Source organism: Chelonia mydas, chromosome 23 (genome assembly GCF_015237465.2).
Source record: "Chelonia mydas isolate rCheMyd1 chromosome 23, rCheMyd1.pri.v2, whole genome shotgun sequence".
NCBI lineage: Eukaryota > Metazoa > Chordata > Testudines > Cheloniidae > Chelonia > Chelonia mydas.
In genome coordinates this window covers 4,383,886-4,404,576 of record NC_051263.2, presented here as the reverse complement: position 1 = coordinate 4,404,576, position 20,691 = coordinate 4,383,886, and the positions used below count along the sequence as shown (strand labels likewise).

Below are 20,691 nucleotides of genomic sequence, written 5' to 3'. Positions count from 1 at the left end.
CCCCTCACGGAGGTGGTTTTATTATGCTGACGGGAGAGCTCTCCTCACCAGACTAATGTAGACTAGCCCCTCGTCTCTGATATCCCGAGCACCTGCAATTCACACTGGAAAAAAATCAGGTCCTAACTCTCTAGACAATAATGCTGCTTGAACTCATATGCACTTAGCTATATGTGGTCTCCCTATAGATGTCACCTTTTGGCAACCTCACAGAAGCATGTTACCACCCCTCTGGTACAGCTGGGCCTTCTGAAAGGGGAAAATCTGTTGGGTTATTAATAATCTCTGTTGGATTATTAATAATAATTTAAAAAGACTGACTTGAAACTAGAAACTCTGGTTAGGTGCAAGTTCTAGCCCTATACACCAAGAAAGTAACTTTGCCAAAATGCCATAGAACTATTTATAAATGGCAGTTTTAGTTTACATATTCAGGGTATTTTAAAATTGCATTTATTCTCTCATAAGCAGTTTGAAATTTTTGCTGTATGTTGTGCAACGTTTTAGTTCTAAGTCTTCTTCGTTATTGCTTAGATTTCAACAGTGCAAAAAAAAAATGCGTTAAGCAATTTCTAAATGCAGAGGAAGATGGAACTTGTCTCAAAAAGAGTACGCTGTACAAACAAACAGTTTCTATAATGAGAGCTTACTTCATACTTGGCTTATGGAGAACAGCAGACAGGCCAGTAGCATAACAAACTTATCTACTGTAAGTGAAACAGACCTCTGGAAAAAGTGGGGGGGTTAATATAGTACTCTGATGTTGTGGAAAGCCAGCAATGAGGACTGGACGGTATTTGCCAGTGATTGGTTCCACCAGAACCATTATCTAAAAGTGAATTCTTGGAAGAATTGGACATTTACAAATGGTTCAGGTTAACCAGCTTACTAAAACTGCTGCAAGCTTTGGTTTCAAAGATGGGGTCAAAGCATCACAGGAAGATAAAGAACCTTGGAGTACCGTTTGTCTGAGGGATTACTGAATAAAGAATTACCATTTCATTAAAAATGGACACGGCCATTATTAGGGCACTTAAGACTCTGATGTCTTCTCTGACCTTTGAGTTTCTCGACTCAAAGGCTACCAGACAACCCTTGAGATGTCTTCCTGTTATTCAGACATATTGGGGAAATTTCTCTATTAGAGACATCATGTTTTATAGTCTAGCCTTCATAAAAAAAGCAAATAAAACAGATCACCTGACATTTCTATCTTGGCAGGCGACAGCTACGTATTTCTGTGTGATATCAATATCCATGTCATATAAGGTGGTTTTTTCAGCAACATGATGAGTTCTAATGAAATTAATCCCATCTGCAACCTGCATAAAAAGACATACAGACCAGAAAACAAGATTGGAGCACTCTGCTTCTTGTAATATAACCCTGACTTCTGTCAACAATTTTTCCATCTGTGTTTATGGGTACAATAAAAAAATCCCATACAGAATGGGCAACCCCCGTGTCAGGTAATGCCAATAAATCCCTGCTACAGAAACCCTGTAAATCTACAGGGCCTGCAAGGACCTTAAAATAAATCTCAAACTCTAGACAGAGATTATTCAAGTTGATTTTTCAGGGGTAAGTTTAGAATATACAGTGTAACTTCAATTTTGTTAAAAAGAGTACACACCCCAAGAGAGGACACTATTTTGCCAGTGATCAGCTGCTATCTACAGGGGGATGCTACAACTTACCTTTTGTGCACTGCGAAAATAAATACTTTTATCAGCTCCACAGCTTATCATTTGAACTTCTCCATTACCTGAAGGAAAAGGAAGGAAGGAAAAATGAAGTCAGAGTTTAAGGTAGGCACCAAGACCTAATAGGAATTCATTGCAATACCTCCCATTGAAGGACTGTAAAGCAAGAAAGCTAAAATTGCACTAAGTAGCTCCTTTTAAAAATTAAAATGTTCAAGATCTAAAGGTCAGATCCATAGCGGATGTAAATCTGCTAGGCTGTATAAGAGTCAATGAAGCTACTCAGTTTACATCAGATGAGGATTTGGTTCCAAATTTACACTGACAAATAGAGAGTTATGAGAACATGCCAAAGATTGCTTCCCATCTGGGGAAACTAACATAATGGGAAACCACTCTTGCAAACTGGGGTAATTTTTGTCATTATGAATATCTATGAATTAACACTCTGAATGACAATGACTAGTCCCTGGGTCAGGAAAAGACTAAGAACAGACTGGTGGTTCGGGCACTCACCTAAGATGTGAAAGTGCCCATGTTCGAGTCCCTGCTCCAATGACTATTTAATGTATACATGGTGGAACAGCTTCAGCAGGAGGAACCGAAAAAGATTTGCCCCAGAATATGCCACAGCCCAGAGGTTAGGACACTCCCCTGCAGTGTAGGAATCCAAGTTCAAATCTCTTCTACACATCAGGCAGAGGAGGGACTGAACCCAGGTCTCCCACATCCCCAGTGGGTTGCTTAGCCTCTAGGCTAAAAAGATAAAAGTAGGCTTGGAAAGATACGATTTTTATACGTTGATTTCACCACCCATGGATGAAAAACTATTTCCATTCATAATAAAAAGTTTACAAAACAGGCAAAGTTCTCAAGCAGTGTTTTACTCAGAGTTTGATTTACGGCTATTTACTTTGTCAACATCATATGTCAAAATATATGTGTGTTTTAAATGGTTATAAAGCTTTAACTTTTTGAATTTCAACATCCCCTGTAATTAAATAAACCGTGCGACTCCCCCATAATCTCCCACAACTGTGAAAATTTAAAAATTGATAAACAGAAAAAAAAATGCTTAAAAATAAACAGTCAAAATTACAAAAAACAAAAATCGAATGCTACCAAGTCTAGTTATAAGGGAGCTGACTTCACCACCTCCTCCTCCAGGCACTTAAAAGTGCTCCCTCCCACTGTCAAAAACAAACAAACAATTAATTCACTGATTTAATTTTTGTGTGTGCAAATTTTTGGTTTCGATTTGAGTCAAACTGAATTCCCCCCGCCCCGCCCAATTTTTCTGAACTTCCACCAAATTGGGGGGAGGGGAGGGAGTTATTTGCCCACCTCTACTGCCAAGCTATGTGAGGAGACATTCTTTTAAAGAAAAAATTAAAAACCTATTGTAAAGTAATTGAAGTTCTCTCTTCACAGCTCTGAGACAGATCAATGGAAGTTTAATAGAAACAATAAGTGTTAATATGAAGTCTGGAAACTTACCTGCAAATTTGACAGCTGTTATGGCAGATGAATGATCATCCAGAGTTTGCTCCAATTTATAATTTTTATCTACATTTAACACATGAATCAGTCGGTCTCTGCTTGCTGAAGCCAGCAGTGCCATCCCTAGAGACATTAAAAGGGACATTTTTAAAGGCAGGGGGATTTGTGTTTCCTTTAAAAATAAGCAACATTTGTTTGAACTGTCATATTCTGAAAAATTACAATGTAAAAATGGAATCTTCTTACACAAATGAGCATGTGTAGTCAGACTCATAAGCTCATTTTACTTAAAAACACATTTTTTCCAGTAAAATAAATATTTTATTGGAGTTCTTAATATAACAGAGCTAATCCACAGAAGGCAGTTTTAGATGAATATTTCTGCTAAACTAAAGTTACACATAGCTTGATGCAGACTGAAGCCAAAGAAACACAAATAATCCTTCAATATACTTTCAGCACCTTCCATGTGTTCAGTTGTGCTTTTGTCATTTTCCTCAAATAGATTTTAGAGTTTGTTTTCAAATACTTACCAGTTTCTGGTTTGGAATACTCCAAGCAGAGAACTTCTGAATCATGAGCTTCCACCTTAACCACTTCACGCATAAACTGTAACTCATGTATCCTACAATGAAAATGCAGCAGTGAAAAGCCAGCAATTTTACACATTGATGGGGTGGGGGAAGGAGAGGAACCAGTCCAACAAAGCACTTATCAATCATATTTATTATGGTAGTGGCCTAAGGGTGAACCAAGGATGTGGTCTAGTTGCGCTAGGCACTGTACAAACACAGAACAGCAGATGGCCCCTGGAAAACTTACAATCTTAATAGACAAGACAGACACAGAGCGGGGAAAGGGATAGAACACATATAAGCACATGCTTATCTTTAAGCATTGAGTAAGCCCACTGAAGCCTCAAAAAATAATTTGAGGACTGGGAAAATGTCTTACAGTGAGAGATTTAAGGAGCTCAATCTGTTTAGTTTATCTAAAAGAAGACTGAGAGGTGACTTACAGTGTACAAGTACCTTCATGGGGGAGAAAAATACCAGGTACTAAAGGGCTCTTTAACCTAGCAGAGAAAGGCAGAACGAGAACGTAGGGGTATCCTGACAGGTGCAGAACCTGTAGCTGCTTTGCTAGCATTTCCAGGATCATTTCTGTTAAAATGTGCAACATTCAGTGAAACAGAGTAGAGGTGACACTTGATGATATGATAATACTTGCCTCAAGTTGCCTCCTCTGTCACCTGAGGCTAAGTGCTGGCCATCAGGGCTAACCTGCATCACACGAACACCTGCTTTCACATCTAGATATCCTGCATTTTCATTTCTGTCAGGCACACTGGTTGAATCTTGCAAATGCTGATTATTATTGTCCATGTACACCACCTTCAGCAAGTTCTTTATATTGTGAGGGGGAAGAAAGAGCAAGTTAGGTATATACACCATAACAATAAACAATGGAATGCTTACTAGAGTCCCAGATAGTACAGTAATTTTGACTTCAATAGTATACTAGCACCTTAAGGATGGGATTTTCAAAAATGTTTGAATGAGTGAGGAGCACAAGCCGCAGTGACTTTCAATGGGACCTGTGCACCTAACTCACGCAAGTGTTTTTGAAATCCCACCTTAATGTTTATAATTTCAAGAACTCAAATCATCATCATCCCTAGTTGTAATATGGGACTTTCCATCATCAGATCTCAATGTGCATTATAAAGGAGAGCGGTCATTAGCCCCCTTTTACAGAGGGGAACACTGAGGCACAGAGGGGAAAAGTTACCCAGTGGCAGAGACAGAAATAGAACTCCGGTCTCCTGAGTTGCAGTTCAGTGCTCTAGCCTCTAGGCAACACTACCTCCAAAGCACTGACAGATACTGACTGAGCCTCACAGACACAGTATCCCCATTTCACAGATGGGAAAATGCAGTAAAGAAAGGTGAAATCAGTTTACCAGTCTTGTTCTTTAGCCACTAAATCCCTATCTCTTGCTTTCAAAAAAGGCAAATCTGTACAGAATATTGTTGGCTTAGCTGAACTGATAAATGTGGCTAGGAACTGCTCCTACAGGCAGGAATAAGATATCCAGGAACCCTGCGTTCTTCAGATCATTGTAAAACCTCTGAACAGGTTTAAAATAAAAGCTAGATACCTCAGAGCTTTAATTGGATTTAAATTGGACGTAACTTGTCTTGAGTCAGACAAATGCATGTGAAAGAGAGAGGTGACTGCTGAAGAGAGGTACTGAACTAGAATATCCCACTCACTTCAATGTCTTTCCAGCCAGCACCAACCAATTTTTCAGCTGTGCTCTCTCTCCCAATACTCCAGCACAGGAGAGAGATTTTAAATAATTTCCACCATGAGAATTTTCACTCCCTGTAGTACACTTAAAGGCTTATCTGCCAGGCTTTACACTGGGGTAAGCCACAGGTGAATTTGGCCCCATTATTCTAAAGCTGTGTGTGCCTGTCAACAAAAAACAAAAAGCCATTATGGTGCTTACGTTACTGTAAATGTTATTCTGGAACATAGGTCTCGTGTCGCTTTCCACGTTCCAGAATCGTATGGTGTTATCGGATGAACAGGTTAGAAAAGATCCTGGAGGTAAACAGGACCTGTGATCCTCAAACTCAGGGTAAACCTACATATTTCCACAACATAAGAGAGAGGAAGGGTACAAATTAGTTTACATTCTAAAAACAGAGTGGGAGTCCAGAAGCCTAAGTAACAGCAGAAGTTTCTTCTACAAGAAACCTCTGCAATTCTCCTCTTAAAACTGGAGAGATTTTCTCCCCATCATGTGGCTTTTTTCCTAGGTGAAACTGACTAATAAAAAAAGGGAAGCTGGAAACCTTTGTCCAAATGGGGTGGAGGGGTTTTTGTTTGTTTTAAATATAACTCCCCTAACTCAGATGAAGAGAGTCTATTGTCATCGATACTTTATTTGTGCCTAAAGGTCCCCATCCTCGCGGTGTAAGGCACAGTATAACATATAAGTCTCCATCAGAACAGCTTTCACTCGAAGTATAAGATTGCAACAGGTGGATACAACAGACAAGGAAGCACAACGGAACAGTGATACAGTTATAACTGTAATAGACAAGAGTCACTCTGACCAGCTGTCTCACCATCCCTCTTTCAAAGAGCTCGCCCATCATCAGACTCCTTGTCATGGCCCCAGGAGGAAGATGACAGCCTGTGTATCAGTTCCTCTTCTAGATAAAGTGATGAGCCATTTCAGGGTAGATAAAAGTCAATGGGTAGGTTTTCTACCCCCTCCAAAATACTTTGCCTGAAAATAAGTGCCCGAGTTTGCTTTGCATTTAGGAATCTGCCATGTCCTATCACGAGACATCACTGGGCTGGACACTGTCAGCACAAAGCTTGTATATAAATACGAAGTACAGGTGTATTTTTGTGAAATGTCACCGGACAGCTACAATGCAACAAACTGAACAGCGACAGTCAATGAAAACAAGTCACTTGCAGTTCCTGTTTGACCACATCAGCTACACAAGAGAGAGAGAGACAGCGTCAACCAGGGTCATGGGCACTATTAAAGCGGAGTAACTGGAGGCTGCCTAGTTCTATTTTCTGTTGAACATCTGAATCCATCCCAAAGATTAACTCTGCTTTTTCCCATCCTCTGTTCTGCCTCAAGCTACTGTACTATAAAGAAGGTTGATAGTATGGTCTGCCTAGAGGAAAACCTTTATTATTAACCAGTTACTAGTCTGATATGGAAATAATAGAAGGATAGTAAAATAATCTTTTCTAAGTGGATAGTAAAGAAGCTTAAGTCATTTTTATTCCCCAGAACCACCCTCAGAAGCTCTGTTTAATGGAGATTCTCTCTCCATGATCCCTTTGGAAGTCATTAGCATTGCTCCTTTTGATGGCCAAAGATAACAGGCCTAAGGGAAACGTCTCACCATCAGGACTAAGCACCACTAGCTCCCGGACTTCAAGCTCCAAATCAGAACCTTTGTGCTGCGCAGCCACCATACTTGCCCCAATGAGGACAGAACGGAGCAGATCTTAGAGCTTTATAACTATTTCTAGCACATGAACTACATCTTACCTCAACATTCCATACAAAGGAACTGTGGAAGAGGTCTGACCACACTTTGCCAACTTTGTTTGTGTCTTTAACATCCCAGACGTATATACTGTGGTCTTTATACACACAAGAGAGCCAACAATTGCATGGGTCAAAGGCTAAGGCAATGGTGTCTGGGTAGACAGAATCTGGTCGTCTTAAGAGACGGAAAAAGAGGAATTATTCTTTTTAGCTGAATTTAAAAAACAAAAAATGCAAGTATGGTATATACAACAATTTCTGTTTTAAACATCTGAAAATCACTAATCTTCCAGCCTAACAGACATCTTAAAACCACAGCTAGATTTTTCTGAGCATGTAACAAGTCTCACAAATGTCCACGCTAGGTGCAATTCAAGTCTTACAGTGCATAATATTATTCTTGGGTTTTTACCTTCTTCCATCCAGAATTTCTTACCTGTGAAAAATCTCTGTCTTGGGTACAGCCCAACGGACTGTTTTGATAACACACAGCTCTGAAAAGCCACCTAACTATTTGGAAAACATTCATGCCAGTTAGTTACACTGAAATAAAAATCAAATTAATGATACCTACTTCAGACGTAAAGTGCTTTGAGATCTACTGATGAAAAGCCTGATATAAAAGCTAAGTATTTTATTTAAACAGGCAAAGACGCTGTCAAGTCTGATTTGTCTTAAAACCTTACATTGTTATATGCAAAGCATCAGGTTTTAGTTTCTTCAAGCTCTTTCAGAAACTCATTTTAACGTTAACAACACTGGGATAGAGACCTCTGAAAGATGACTGATTTCTAGTCTATTTAATCTTAGAGATCCATTTTCTTCTTTTCTTAAATGTAAGACTAAAACCCACAAACTTTCAGGATCAAATTTTCAGAAATGCTCAGGGTCACTGGCCACTTCTGAAAATTTGGCCTTTGCTATTTAGCCACTATCTTTAGAAGCTGTACGGAGTATTTAGGATCTACAAAGAGAAGGCACTTTTTCCTTCAAGCCAAGTCAAACATAATACACACGGTGAAGCACTATATTTAATGTCAAAACTTTGTACCTTGGTTCAAGCTCTTTGGCTACATCAATGCCCAAGTAGTGAGGTTTCGGTAGATCAGTGAGATAATGCATGTTGTAGGAATGAAAGATCCTCACAGTTCCATTTGCACAGCCACAAAAAATAAACTCCTCACTAACACAAATGCAATTTGCTAGTGATACCTGAAGGAAGAAGTCCACATGCATAAAGTTACGTTCTCGGTTATAAAAAATGTATTTCTATAAAACAATTACAGTAACATAAGGAAAGCTTAGGTATCCAAAACAAAATGGAATTATTTTACAGTAATTAGACAAGGTGGCATTTTACCTTCAGATCAATCCATTTTTCCAGCATTCGCTTCTCGTTAAATTGACAGAGAAGTCCAGAATAAGAAACGCAGAAAGTGTTGCCCGACATTTTCCCTTGCCCGCATGCTACACCACAAAAAATGTTATTGTGAAGTTCTCCCAGAAGTCCAGAGCGACCGACCAATGGCACAGTCTCTTTAATCTGCAATTAACACATTAGTTTGCATTATAAATACTAATACATATGTCCTTCTGACACCTCTCACTGAGGATCTAAAGAAAGCCTCTGAATATCACTAGGAGATAAGTAAGTTCCTCCTTTTTAAAAATGGGAAACAGGATTGTCACACATATTGATTCATGTTTTCTGGAATCCGGCAAGTATGCAATAGCTCTGTCAAAGAATTGAAACATCCTGCAAATGCGTTTTAAACGTTAATTTAGCAATTTCTTGTCCCTTCACCCTTGTGCTCTGTTGTGAATGTGATCTTTGAAGACTACTTCCAGAAAGCTAGGTTCAAAACCCAGCTAGAGCTGCCTGGCCATAGGTCATTCCTGAAGCAGGGCAGGAAGTTATGGTATGATAAAGAGCTTGAGTGTAGGGCATGAAAAGCCTTACTGCTCTTTTGCACCACCCACCTAAAATAATATCCCTGTCTGCTGCAGTGACAGACATGGAATAAACATCTAGTCAGCTGTCTGAATATCCTGAGAACCGGTTTTTAAACTTGTTTACTCCCACTTCCAACTGGTACAGCACACGAGAAAGGTTTACCTTAACTTCTCTTGATGCATCCAAGAACCAGAATTTAACATGGCGGTGGCCAACAGTAACAAAGTAGCTGTCCTCAGAGAAGGATATCGCAATAACTTTACAAGACACTTTGTTTGATGCTACTAGGGTATCTTTCTGTAAAGAGATAAAAAATGAGCACCCAATAATTTGTACATGACAGATACATAGCACAAGAGACATGGAAGTTATGACTGAATTTCCGATTCCACTACAAGGCCAATTTTGACACAACCCCACTTCATCCTCATCATCATAACTTAGCAATTCATATGAACATTGACATGAAGTACAATTTAGCATACAGTTAATCTTCCAGGAAAGATGGTTTTTCTGACAATTTGGACAAGGTGTTTTTGTGAAACGACGATTCTCCTGAGTGTGAGATGCAGGAACGCTGGAAGCTCACTCGAAATGGGGGGGCCACCATTGCCAGAACCGTGGCCCCATCCCACTCCTTCCCCGAGGCCCCACCACCACACTCCACCTCTTCCCCCAAGGCCCTGCCCTTCTCTTGCTCCTCTCCACCCCCTCATCCCTCCCATCGCTCACCCTTAAGGCAAGTAAAAAGTGATGGGGCCATTGGACCCCCCCCATTCCGGTGCCCCTGGTGGGGTAGGGAGGAGGAAAAGGTGTTCTGACTTTTTGAAAACATTCTAATGCTTCCTCCACTCTCCACCCGTCTCCTAATAACTCAAAGGCAGCTTGACCTAGAGGCTTCATGTGTATATGACTGAGCTGGTTCAATCAAGCAGGAGTGCCTTCACTGGACTTCTCTTTTTGGGAGCAAACATACTACAAAAGGTTAATAAAGCCTTTAGGATATGCATGTGATCCTGCAGGCGTTACAATGTATTACCTTCCAAGCTCAGCACGAATGATATGTGATCTACACCGGCTCAAGATGACAGGCCCTAGGTACTTTCATATTACGAGTGTGACAGATAATACAGTGGGGAGGCCGGAAGGAAAGACGACAGTGAGATCAAATAGGGTTAATCTAGGAGCAGGAGACAGGATAGACAAGCAAGTGAAGAGGAGAGATCAGATAATGTTCATAGAAGGGACTATTGTGATTATTTAGTCTGATCTCCTGTATTACACAGGCCATGGAATTTCCGAGTTAATTCCTGTTTGAACAAGAGCATCTTTTTTTTTTTTTTTTTTGGTAAAAGATCCATTCTTGATTTAAAAATTTCCAGTGATGGAGAATCCACTACAATCCTTGGTGAGTTGTCCCAATGGTTAATTACCCTCCCTGTTAAAAAATGTGTGCCTTATTCATCAGGAAAAGGGAGGCAGATAGTCTCGGCAAAGTCCTCAGCTCTGAAACTTGCCCTTGGTCCAGGAATGCTAGAGTTTGATAATCTTGTAGGCGCATAGCAAAGTTCAGCTGTTTTCCCCAAGTGAGATCGGTTTCTTGGTTTGAATGAGGGAGGGGTTATTTTGATTGCATTTGTTATTATATAGCTAACAGATATATTATATTTTATTGTAAACGCATCAGTAAATTCTTTGCTTTTCAGTGAGAAATGACAGAGGCTATTTGTCCCTGACATCTGTGGTTCCTTACCTTCCAGTCCCACACATTGACAATCATGTCATGCTGATAGCCCACTGACACAATATACTTCATGTTGGGAGAAAAAGCCACACAAGCCACTCCATGTTTATGGCCGTGCAGTTCAGATACTTGTGTCTTCTCCTCGACGTCCCACACTCGTACAGCTGGTCTGTGCCCGTTCTGCAAGAGTAATTTGAATATGTGCTGCCATTTGAATCGTACACAAAAAAATAGGAATTGCCATCCCAGATCAGAACAATGGTCCATCTAGTCTGGTATCCTAGTGCAGACAACTCACAGTTCAGCCACTTTAGTCTGTAGTTTAAATTCCAAATTAGTACTACCTGATCAACTGGCCAGAATTCAACCAATGTACGGAGGCCAGAAATCTAGCATCAAAACAGAGGGCACTTATTGGGCATTCCTTCTAGTCTTACTACGGCAGGTTTTCCATGCATACAAGCATTGGTAGAGAAATCAGAAATTCCATTCCAAGCGTACGCACTATAATACACTTCACTCACCTCACCAGTAACAATAAATTTTCCATCAGGTGAGAAAGACAGAGCACTCAGCGTTTTCCTGAAAGAAAGATATAGCTTTCGTTTTCCCTCAGAGAAAGTTCAGACAGCGCTCACCACAATAAACGCTAAGGAAAAAACATTCTGATGTTACCCAGCATAGTGTTATTCAAACACACAGTCTACAATAGCTTATCTACTTAGACTGTCAGCTCTTTGGGGCAGACACTGTCTTTTTGTAATGTGTTTGTAAAGCCCCTGGCACAGTGGTGGCCCCATAAATAGGCATATAGCAGCCATGCACAGTATCAGCAGTTACACTTTGTTCGGCTCAGAGTCACATTCCTTTCTCAGCAACCCAAATCCCAAAAAGCAAGTTTGGAATAAAGATACCTAAGCACTATCAAGGTGGTGAGTAAATTAAGCATTGACAATACCTGGAAGTATTAAAGATGTGTCTTTGTTTATTCTTTTTGGGATTTAAAATTACAACCACACACCTGAAACGAAAGAACAAGACATTTACATTAATAAGTGTTTCACCTGGTTTGTGGAGCGGTGGGGTGTTAGGAGGAAGATGGCATTCTTCAGCATTTGGAAGACTTCCCAGAAAAGGGAACATGTTGCAGAGAAAAGCACATCCTATTTTTTAAAATAGGATAATAACCGTAACTCGTCATCAGTCAAACCCCAAGTTGACAAAGAGGGTCAGTATCATTATCCCCATTTTGCAAATGGGAAACTGAGGCACAAAGTTGTGACACGACTTGCCCAAGGTCACCCAGCAGGCCAGTCACAGAGTCAGGAATAGGACCAAGGTTTCCAGAGTCCAGTCCAGTGTTCTATCGACTAGGCCACACTGTTATATGTTTATGTTATGTTATATTGTTAGAAGGCTTTTGTTCTAACACTAATCTGGAGATTACTACAACAACTAAAAGCGTTACCTAAAACCCCTGTTTCCATTGTTCAGCAATAGGCACTTACCCTTAAAGCACAACTGAATCTGGTTTCAGCCTCTGACAATGGATACCGATGGTGTTAGTGTCACTTTTGACTAATATTTTAAGTTAAACAGACCATTTAAAGTATAATTTAAAATTTAGGGTTTGTTAAAATAAGCTTTTACAAGGCTAATATTTTGTTTGTTTGTTTGTTGGGGGGGGGGGGGCGGTGTTAAATAATATCAGTGTAAATAGTGGGATTTAAAAAAAAAAAAAAAAAAAAGACAATCCTGCGGTGTTTGTATGTCAAATGCCACAGCATCAAGCCAGAAAATGAATCTGACTGCTAGTTGGCTTTTAACAAGCCAAGAGGAATGCAAAACAGTTAACAACATGAAGAAAAGTTTTTGATTTTAAGAATTTATCAGTTGTAATAATTCAAATCAACAGTCTTTTTGTACTATGTTTGTCCTGCAGCTAGCACAAGGCCGTCCTGGGCCATGACTGGGGTAGCTATGTGCTACAGCAGTACAAATAAATAATAATTTGTAAAATAGGTAAGAATGTTTCTTAAAAATGATTCTGAACATGATTGACTCTTTCCCTCTAATTCAGTGGAACACCATAAAGGAAACAAAATATTTAAAAGTTTGTGTTAAAGAATACAAATTTATTTTGTTCTTTTGAATAATTAATTCCGCAAACATTTTTTAAATTGGCTGTAATACATCTATTATGTAACCTAGCAAGCTAATTTTGACCTGTGCTGTTATAACTTTCAGTGGGTTAGCTACTGATTAATCAGGTCCCTTGATTTGCTTAATGTTATATGTTCACAGCACACACACAGAAGTTAGATAAAAACCACACACTCTTGCTGGAAGGTTGCAAAGTAATACGACTTTATTTCTTAGAAACCAGAACGATGACACAAGAACCCTCAACTCAAAAACAGAGATAGAGAAAACAGGCTGCTCCCTAAGGCAGCAAGACATCTCACCTCACCTTGCTTTAAGCTTGCGCTTTTCAGAATGACTCAGATTGCATGCTTTGCTACAGATCCACCCCCCCAGTCTGCAATAAGGATCAAGAAACCACCCCACATTCTAAGCATGAAAGCTTGCAATTTCAACACAGTCCTCCATACCCCACACCTAACACATTTTATAAACGGCAAGCCAGGCCAGCTGGTAACTATCATACCACACACTGTCATACTGGGATCAGAGGTCAAGACTCTTGCTTGGTCACTTTCTGGACTCTCAGCATCAGAGACCGAGTCTGACCCTGGAAGTAGGGGTTCTGGAACAATTTTTATAGTGTGGGTGCTGAGAGCCATTGAACCAAACTGTAAACCCTGTATATGATGGAACCCACTTTGAGCCAGAGGGTGCGGCAGCACCCCCAGCACCCTAAATTCCAGCATCTATGCCTGGAAGTGGTGGGGTCAATACAGAGGAAAGAAACAGAGTATAGCTTAAGCTACTCCATTATCATGAAACTGACAGGTCTAATCCAGCAGTGATCTCAGACTTGTGGATGCCTGTGAATGAGAAGGTGAACTTAAAGCACTCGAATACACCTCTTTAGCCAGATCTAGAAGATGTTGTAGTTGTCCAAGAGCTTTCCATCTCCAGCCCGTGGCTGCTTGATGAACACTGTGAGATAAGGTTTAGAGAAGCCCCACAAGGGGAAAAAAACTACTAAGGGCTCACAGCCCTATGAGATGCTGAATGTCTTCATCTCCTACTGAAGTCAGTTGGAATTTTGGTGCTCAAGTATGCCTCTAGCTACTCTGAATATGCTTACAGTGGTAGCTGATTATGTCATGGGATGGGATCCAACCTTTACTCGTGCAAGCTGTCCCATTAGCCTCTGCTTATGTAAAGCCTACCTGAGTGACAAAGGGCTGTAAGATGGAGCCCCAAAGTAATAGTGAAATAACATTACTGCATACACATAGTTGGCAAAACAACCAGGGTCCGTGTCCATTTTTTTTCCTCTGTAAGTTGCAGTGGTTTCTATAATCATGCAGGTAGACACACAACATAAACTTACACTTTTTCACATTTAGTTATATAGTACACTTACCCTGTAGGATATGCTATCTGCCCGGTGTTTGGATCACAAGCTAAACCACTACTGGTTTGGGTAGTTATTCCCAATACTTTCTCAAGCATAACCTGCCCAAAAAAGAGGGAAAAATATTGAAGTCTAGTACAGTCAGAACTATGTAAGAGCTTATTTATAACTCCCAATTATTAGATTCTTGAAGCAGTTGTTCCAGCAACCTGGAAGGCAAGGTTTCCCACATCAGGTAAGAGGGAACCAATAAAAATTCAAGCAAACAATCATGCACAATAAACAAGCTTAACACTGAACTTTCTTTAAAAATGGAAACATTGCTTAATAGCCCAAATAATTAGAGACTATATGTTCAGGCTTTAAAACAGTGGCTGGAAATGTTTTTTTCCCTATTCTTCCAAACCAGAGCTCAAAGTAAGTATCTTAGGCTATGTTTATACTAGACTCTGCTGGCATAGTCCCCTAACATAGATGCAGCCTACACTGACAGAAGGACTTCTTTTGTCTGTGCAAGAGCACCACCTTCCCAATGGACACTGTACTCTTCAATCAGCGTGGCTGTGTCTACACTGGGGGGGTTGTCAGCATAGTTGTGTTGGTCACAGGAGTGGGTTTTTTTTTTCTTCACACTCCTGATTGATCCAGCTATGACAATATAAATTAAGTGTAGGTACTTATCAAGCCCCCAATTACCGTAGTATCTGAACACCTCCCTATCTTTAAAGCATTTATCCTCAACACCCTTGTGAGGTAGGTAAGGCAGCATTATATCCCCATTTTATAGCTGGGGAACTGAGGCACAGAGGCCAAGATCCTCAAAAGTGCCTAACTCCTACTGAGAACCTTTGAGGATCTGAGAGACAGAGTCTAAGGCCTGGTCTACACTTACAAATTAGATTGACCTAGCTACATCACTAAGAGCAGTGAAAACATCTCCTGCCCTGATTGTAAAAGTTAGGTCAACCTAACCACTAGCAAGGATACAGCTAGCTCAACGGAAGGACTCTTCCATCAAACTAGTCACTATCTCTCGGAGAAGTGGATTAACTAAATTGACAGAAAAACCCTTTCTATCGATGCAGGAAGTGTTTACATCACAGTGCTACAGCAGCAGCACCATAGCTGTGCACCTGTAGCATAGAAATGGCCTAAGTAACTTGCCCAAGGTCACACAGGAAATCCGTGGCACAGCAAGGAGACCATAGGAATACAGCTCCCCGCAAAGGCTTAGATGTCAGTGATACAAACTGTTTGAAGGGGAAACAGAATTGCGAATGGAGGTCTTGGTAGCTTAAATATTTTATTCAAAGATTCCAATCTGTTACGTTTGAAGGGAGGCTGTCAGAACAAGTTTGTTTAAAAAAAAAAATTGGCTTTGTAGAAATCAGTTTTCATGATTTTCAAAATATTGCAATCGATTTTTTACAAAAATTAACAGTTCCTGTTGTATTTCTAACCCATATGCTGCAGCACTGCACTGAGACACGAGACCCTAAATGAGATATAAACAAGAAAAACAGACCAATCAGAAACTATAACTTCACTTAAAAAGATATGTTTACATCAAGACAACTAACTCACTGAAAAATTCTAGTGGAGACAAGACTCTGTGGTTTTTACTTCAGTCGAGGTCAACCAGAGCTGAGGGAATAGCTTTATCTTCACTATTAAAAGGTATGGGTTTTTTAACCTCGAGGTAACTAACACGTGAGCTATCCCAAGACAAAAGCATAGTGAAGATAAGGTGTTTTATTTGTACCGTGAGGTGAGGCTGACCTCAGCAAGTCTACCTTGCTGTAAAACTGAAATATTTGATCTTCACTGCGCTTTTACCGGAGGATAACACATTAGTTACTCCCAGCCAAAAGACACACCCGTTTTGGCAGTGAACACAAGGTTTATAGGGCTGATCTTGTCAAGATAAAAAACTACCCATGCTGTCTCCAGGAGGATTTTACAGCAAGTTAGCTATCTCGCTGACGGGGGAGGTAAGGAGTTGAATACAGAGAAGAGGAATCCCAAGAGTGCAAGAAGCGAACAAACCACCCCAATGGCATGACAGCCTGTATAACCCCTCAAGCTGCTGAAGCGGCCGGGGGGGTTATTTGTAACTTGTACCGTATGTGTGTAACCGAGAGCCCTGCTCCCACTGAGACACAACCCCCACCCTCAAAACACACACACAGCCACACACCCATTCCCCAAAGAAGTTAGACCCACCCAGCTCCTACAGCCCATGCTAGGGGACGCTGGGGGGGCAGGGTCTACATCTAACAGGGGGGCTGAGACAGACACCCACAGGAGGGTCTCAAATCACTGCCCCTTTTCACCTCTATCTCCCCAACCCAATAAACCCCCCCATCACTTCCTTAGTCCAACCTCCCCACGCATCCCCAAAAGTGTCTCACGCCCCCTCCCCCAACCCCGCCTCTCATGTAGCCCCGCCCCCTCACCAGTTCTCCGTCCTTGCATCTCCCTAAGCCCCGCCCCCTCCGCGTAGCCCCGCCCCCTCGCCCAAACCCCGCCCCCTCGCTGTTCCCCCAGCCCCGCCTCCTTTGCATCTGCCCACCCCTCCCCGTCACCGTCTCGCTGGGGCCCCGCCCCCTCAAGCCCCGCCCCCCAGTGCCTCAGCCTCTCTCCCGGTCATCCCGGCCCCTCACCGCCTCCTCCGGCCCCTGGTGCCTCGATCTCCGCCTCAGGCTTAAGAGCGGCGGCGAGTCGGCGCCCCCGCTCCGGGTGTAGAAGCCGCCGCCGCCGCCGGACCCTGCCATGGCTGCGGGGCCCTCCGCGCCCCTTCGCCCCGGCTGGACCCCCTGAGGCGGCCTCTACCCGCAGCAACCGCTCCGAACTGCGCGCGGAAACCCGGCTCCCCGCCCCCATTGGCCGCCGCGCACGCCAAACACCTCCGCTCGCAGCCAACGGCGGCGGCTCTGCCATGAAACCCCGCCTCCGTAACGCCCCAATGGGTGAAGTGTATGCTAATCATCCCTCGTTCCGCCAATAGTGGCGGCGCTGCCATTAAATCCCGCCTCCCGTGAAATATACCGTGCGTATAATCTAGTGCGGGGGGCGGGGAGGGAACCAATCATTTTCCAGATCAGCCAATAGTGGCGGAGCTACCGTAAAATCCCGCCCCCTGTCTCCTCTTAGGGGCTGTTTCAGGTCTAACACCCACCAGGGGCCTGAAGGTTAAAGGTTCGAATCCCAGCCCCCACTCAATGCCGTGAGTTAATTATTTAAAACCCAATTAATGAATTAGCACCAGTTATAAGCAATTAAACCATGAGTCTGGGAGGAGAAAACTGGAGCCCGATTGTGCGAGCCCTCTCTATACACAGGCTCCCTTTGAACCCAATGATCTTTCTGTGCCACCTAGGGCTTGTTGGATCAAGCCTAATATAACTGGAAGGGCCAGAAAATGCCTCACAGCTTGTACACCTTAAGCTTATTGCAATGCACCCGTGATTCCCTGCATCCCTCTATTTGTCTCTCTCTCTCACACACACACACACACACAGAAAAGGCTCTATGCATGCCCCTATTCCCCCCTGCCCCCATGGTAGGGGCTTAGTGTATGCTAAGCAACTTAACAACATAAGAACAGTCATAGTGCATCCCTAATGGTCCATCTAGCCCAGTATCCTGTCATCCAACAGGGGCCAAAGCCAAGTGTTTCAGAAGGAATGACCAGAACAGGCAATCATCAAGTGATCCATCCCCTGTCAGTCACTCCCAGCTTCTTCCAGTCAGAAGCTAGGGACACTCAGAAGATGGGGTTGCATCCCTGACCATCTTGGCTCATAGCCATTTGATGAACCTGTCCTCCAGGAACTTATGTAGTTTAAAAAAAAAAAAAAAAAAAAAAAAAAAAAAACAAACACACACATTACAGTTTCAGCCTTCACAACATCCCCTGGCAATGAGTTCCACAGGTTGACTGTGCATTGCGTGAAGTACTTCCTTTTGTTTGTTTTAAACCTGCTGCCTATTAATATCCCCTGGTTCTTGTGTTTGTGAAGGAGTAAATAACACTTCCTAATTCATTTTCTCCACACCAGTCCCAATTTTATCATATTGCCTCTTAGGCATCTCTTTTCCAAGCTGAAAAGTCACAGTCTTTTTAACCTCCCCTCACTTGGAATTTATCTTCCAGACAGAAAGATGACATTCAGGGTGTCATCAACATGCTAATTTCTATTGGGAAGATGAGCAGAGATGAGGCAGGGTATTACCAATTGTTTGATCAATACACAATTGCGGTGGTCCTCTGTTGCATTGGAATAATATTTATAGTGGGGGTATTGAATGCCATTGAACAAAACTGTAAACCCTGTATATGGTGGAAACCACTTCAAGCCAAGGGGTGCTGCCACACCCCCAGCACCTCTGGTGGTGCTTGAAGCTGTGGCTGTGCTAACCAAATGGGAACACCATATGTCCCCCCACCCCTGATTTTTCCTATTTGGTTTTCTCCAAAACGGATATGGGTCTGGCCATTGATGTCAGGAACGTTCCCTGAAGTTTTGGAGTGGATTGAATAAAGCATTCCAGAGTTTAATGTGTTACAGACAGAGAAATGTTGTCGAGTTGACTGTAAGGACTTCACAAACTTACCCAACCAGGCTGATGTGTGTGCGGGGGGGGGCAGGCAGGGAAGAATAGGGGGCAAAACACAGAGTTCCTCCCATGGGGGAGAATGGGGGACCTGGAAATGGGGGTAGTGTGACCCCCATCCCTTATTTTAAAGGGCCATCTTTTATTTAATTGATTTTTTCCCTTAAGGTGACCATCCATCCCTTGTTTTAAGATGTATTGGAACATATTAATTCTGATCAGAAGTACAATTTTAAACATTACAGTGAAGCTAATGAGAATTGCATTGTATCGTTGGGGGCCATAGAAATGTACACTTCAGAGAAAAAAAATACATGATTTGCGAAGGAAAATAGTGTTTCTTTAAAATAAAGCAGCCCCTTATTTTTCATGTGGTTTTCCCTTACTTCCATCCAACAAAAGTGGTCACTCTAACGAGGGAGAGGGGGAATAGGAGCATACAGAGCCTCTGGCTGGGGAGGGAAGCGGTGAATTGGGGGGACACACAGTCCTTGAAAAAGAAGGGGATGGAGGGATTCAAGTCCCTGGTGTGTGTAATAACTTCAGCCTACACTAGCTACAAAGTGTGTAGCCCCCATAATAAATATTAATAGTCTAATTCGGTACATTTAAATAAATAACCTGAAAACATCCTTGCTAGACCTGGGAAAATTTCTGCTTCTATAGAACACCTATTCAGGGGAGCATATCTTCCATTTACCTCTGACTGGCTTATCTTCGAGCAGTTAATTCCCCTTCCTCCTTTCATTCTGGGTACCATGGTCTCCTCCTTCCTCCCCCAAATGTAGGGCTCTCCAAGCAGGGGAAATGGCTCTTCTGTTTTGCCCCCAGAGGGATCATCACTTGGGATCATCATCATCAGAGCCCAGGCCAGCTCTGGGGCTGAGTTTTTAACCCTTGGGGGAGGGCTCTTTTTTTTTTTTTAAAGCTTTATGTATTTGTCACGTCTCAGTGCCATCATTCAATGACTGGTGAGAAGAGAAGCCCAGAAAGCAAATGTAATGATAATCAAATTGGTCTGTAGACCTAATGCTTATGGCTAAGCTAGATTTGAGGTATAAAAACTTAACAGTTAGGGGGGTAAAGGCAAGGCAGAGGGAACTCAATAAAGCTGAGTAGCTGGTCTGTGTATTTATCTGTTTACAGCTACACCTGTGCTGTTTGCATCAGTGGCACCAACAGTCAAGGAATCTCCTAGGGCCTAATCATTGGGATAGCTAGGCACCAAGGCTAGCTTCAAGAATTTCACAACAGACCACACTCCCTGGCCTTTCCCTACTGCCCAGGTTCAGCTGCCATCACTTAATTTTTTCATAAAAAGCTGAGCTCTGACAGCAGTAGCTACTTTGCAGCGAAGTGGGAATTTAGGGGACAGAGCACTGGACTGGGACTCATGAGACCTTGGGCAAGTTACTTCAGCCCAGATCCTCCAAGGTATATTTAGGTGCCTAACTCTTATTGCCATCAGTGGGACTTAGGCACCAAAATAATTCTGAGGATCTGGGCCTCCCTCCGATGTCCCTCAGTTTCCCC

The 20,691-nt window shown here is 42.2% G+C and overlaps 1 protein-coding gene and 1 non-coding gene across 3 annotated transcripts in view; both read right to left on the bottom strand.

Annotated features, from left to right (window-relative positions):
• WDR62 (WD repeat domain 62) overlaps positions 1-20,197 on the bottom strand; it is a 40,892-nt gene extending 20,695 nt beyond the window's left edge. Inside the window, exons 1-15 of one of the 2 annotated variants that reach the window (XM_043534711.1) lie at positions 19,859-20,197; positions 14,551-14,642; positions 11,953-12,015; positions 11,519-11,576; positions 11,004-11,174; positions 9,413-9,547; positions 8,657-8,839; positions 8,348-8,508; positions 7,297-7,471; positions 5,719-5,856; positions 4,434-4,609; positions 3,737-3,828; positions 3,201-3,326; positions 1,698-1,765; positions 1,201-1,322 (exon numbers count right to left, since the gene is read on the bottom strand). In XM_043534711.1, the coding sequence (XP_043390646.1) occupies positions 1,201-1,322; positions 1,698-1,765; positions 3,201-3,326; positions 3,737-3,828; positions 4,434-4,609; positions 5,719-5,856; positions 7,297-7,471; positions 8,348-8,508; positions 8,657-8,839; positions 9,413-9,547; positions 11,004-11,174; positions 11,519-11,576; positions 11,953-12,015; positions 14,551-14,642; positions 19,859-20,017 (1,919 nt within the window). In that variant the 5' untranslated portion in view covers positions 20,018-20,197. Of the gene's footprint in view, positions 1-1,200; positions 1,323-1,697; positions 1,766-3,200; positions 3,327-3,736; positions 3,829-4,433; positions 4,610-5,718; positions 5,857-7,296; positions 7,472-8,347; positions 8,509-8,656; positions 8,840-9,412; positions 9,548-11,003; positions 11,175-11,518; positions 11,577-11,952; positions 12,016-14,550; positions 14,643-17,204; positions 17,557-19,858 lie in introns of those variants that run through there. The other variant, XM_037884606.2, reaches the window with a different exon arrangement.
• LOC114021603 lies at positions 6,621-6,764 on the bottom strand. The gene has a single exon (XR_003566098.1). It is a non-coding gene; the product is annotated as a small nucleolar RNA SNORA16B/SNORA16A family (small nucleolar RNA).
• Positions 20,198-20,691: the final 494 nt, after the last annotated feature.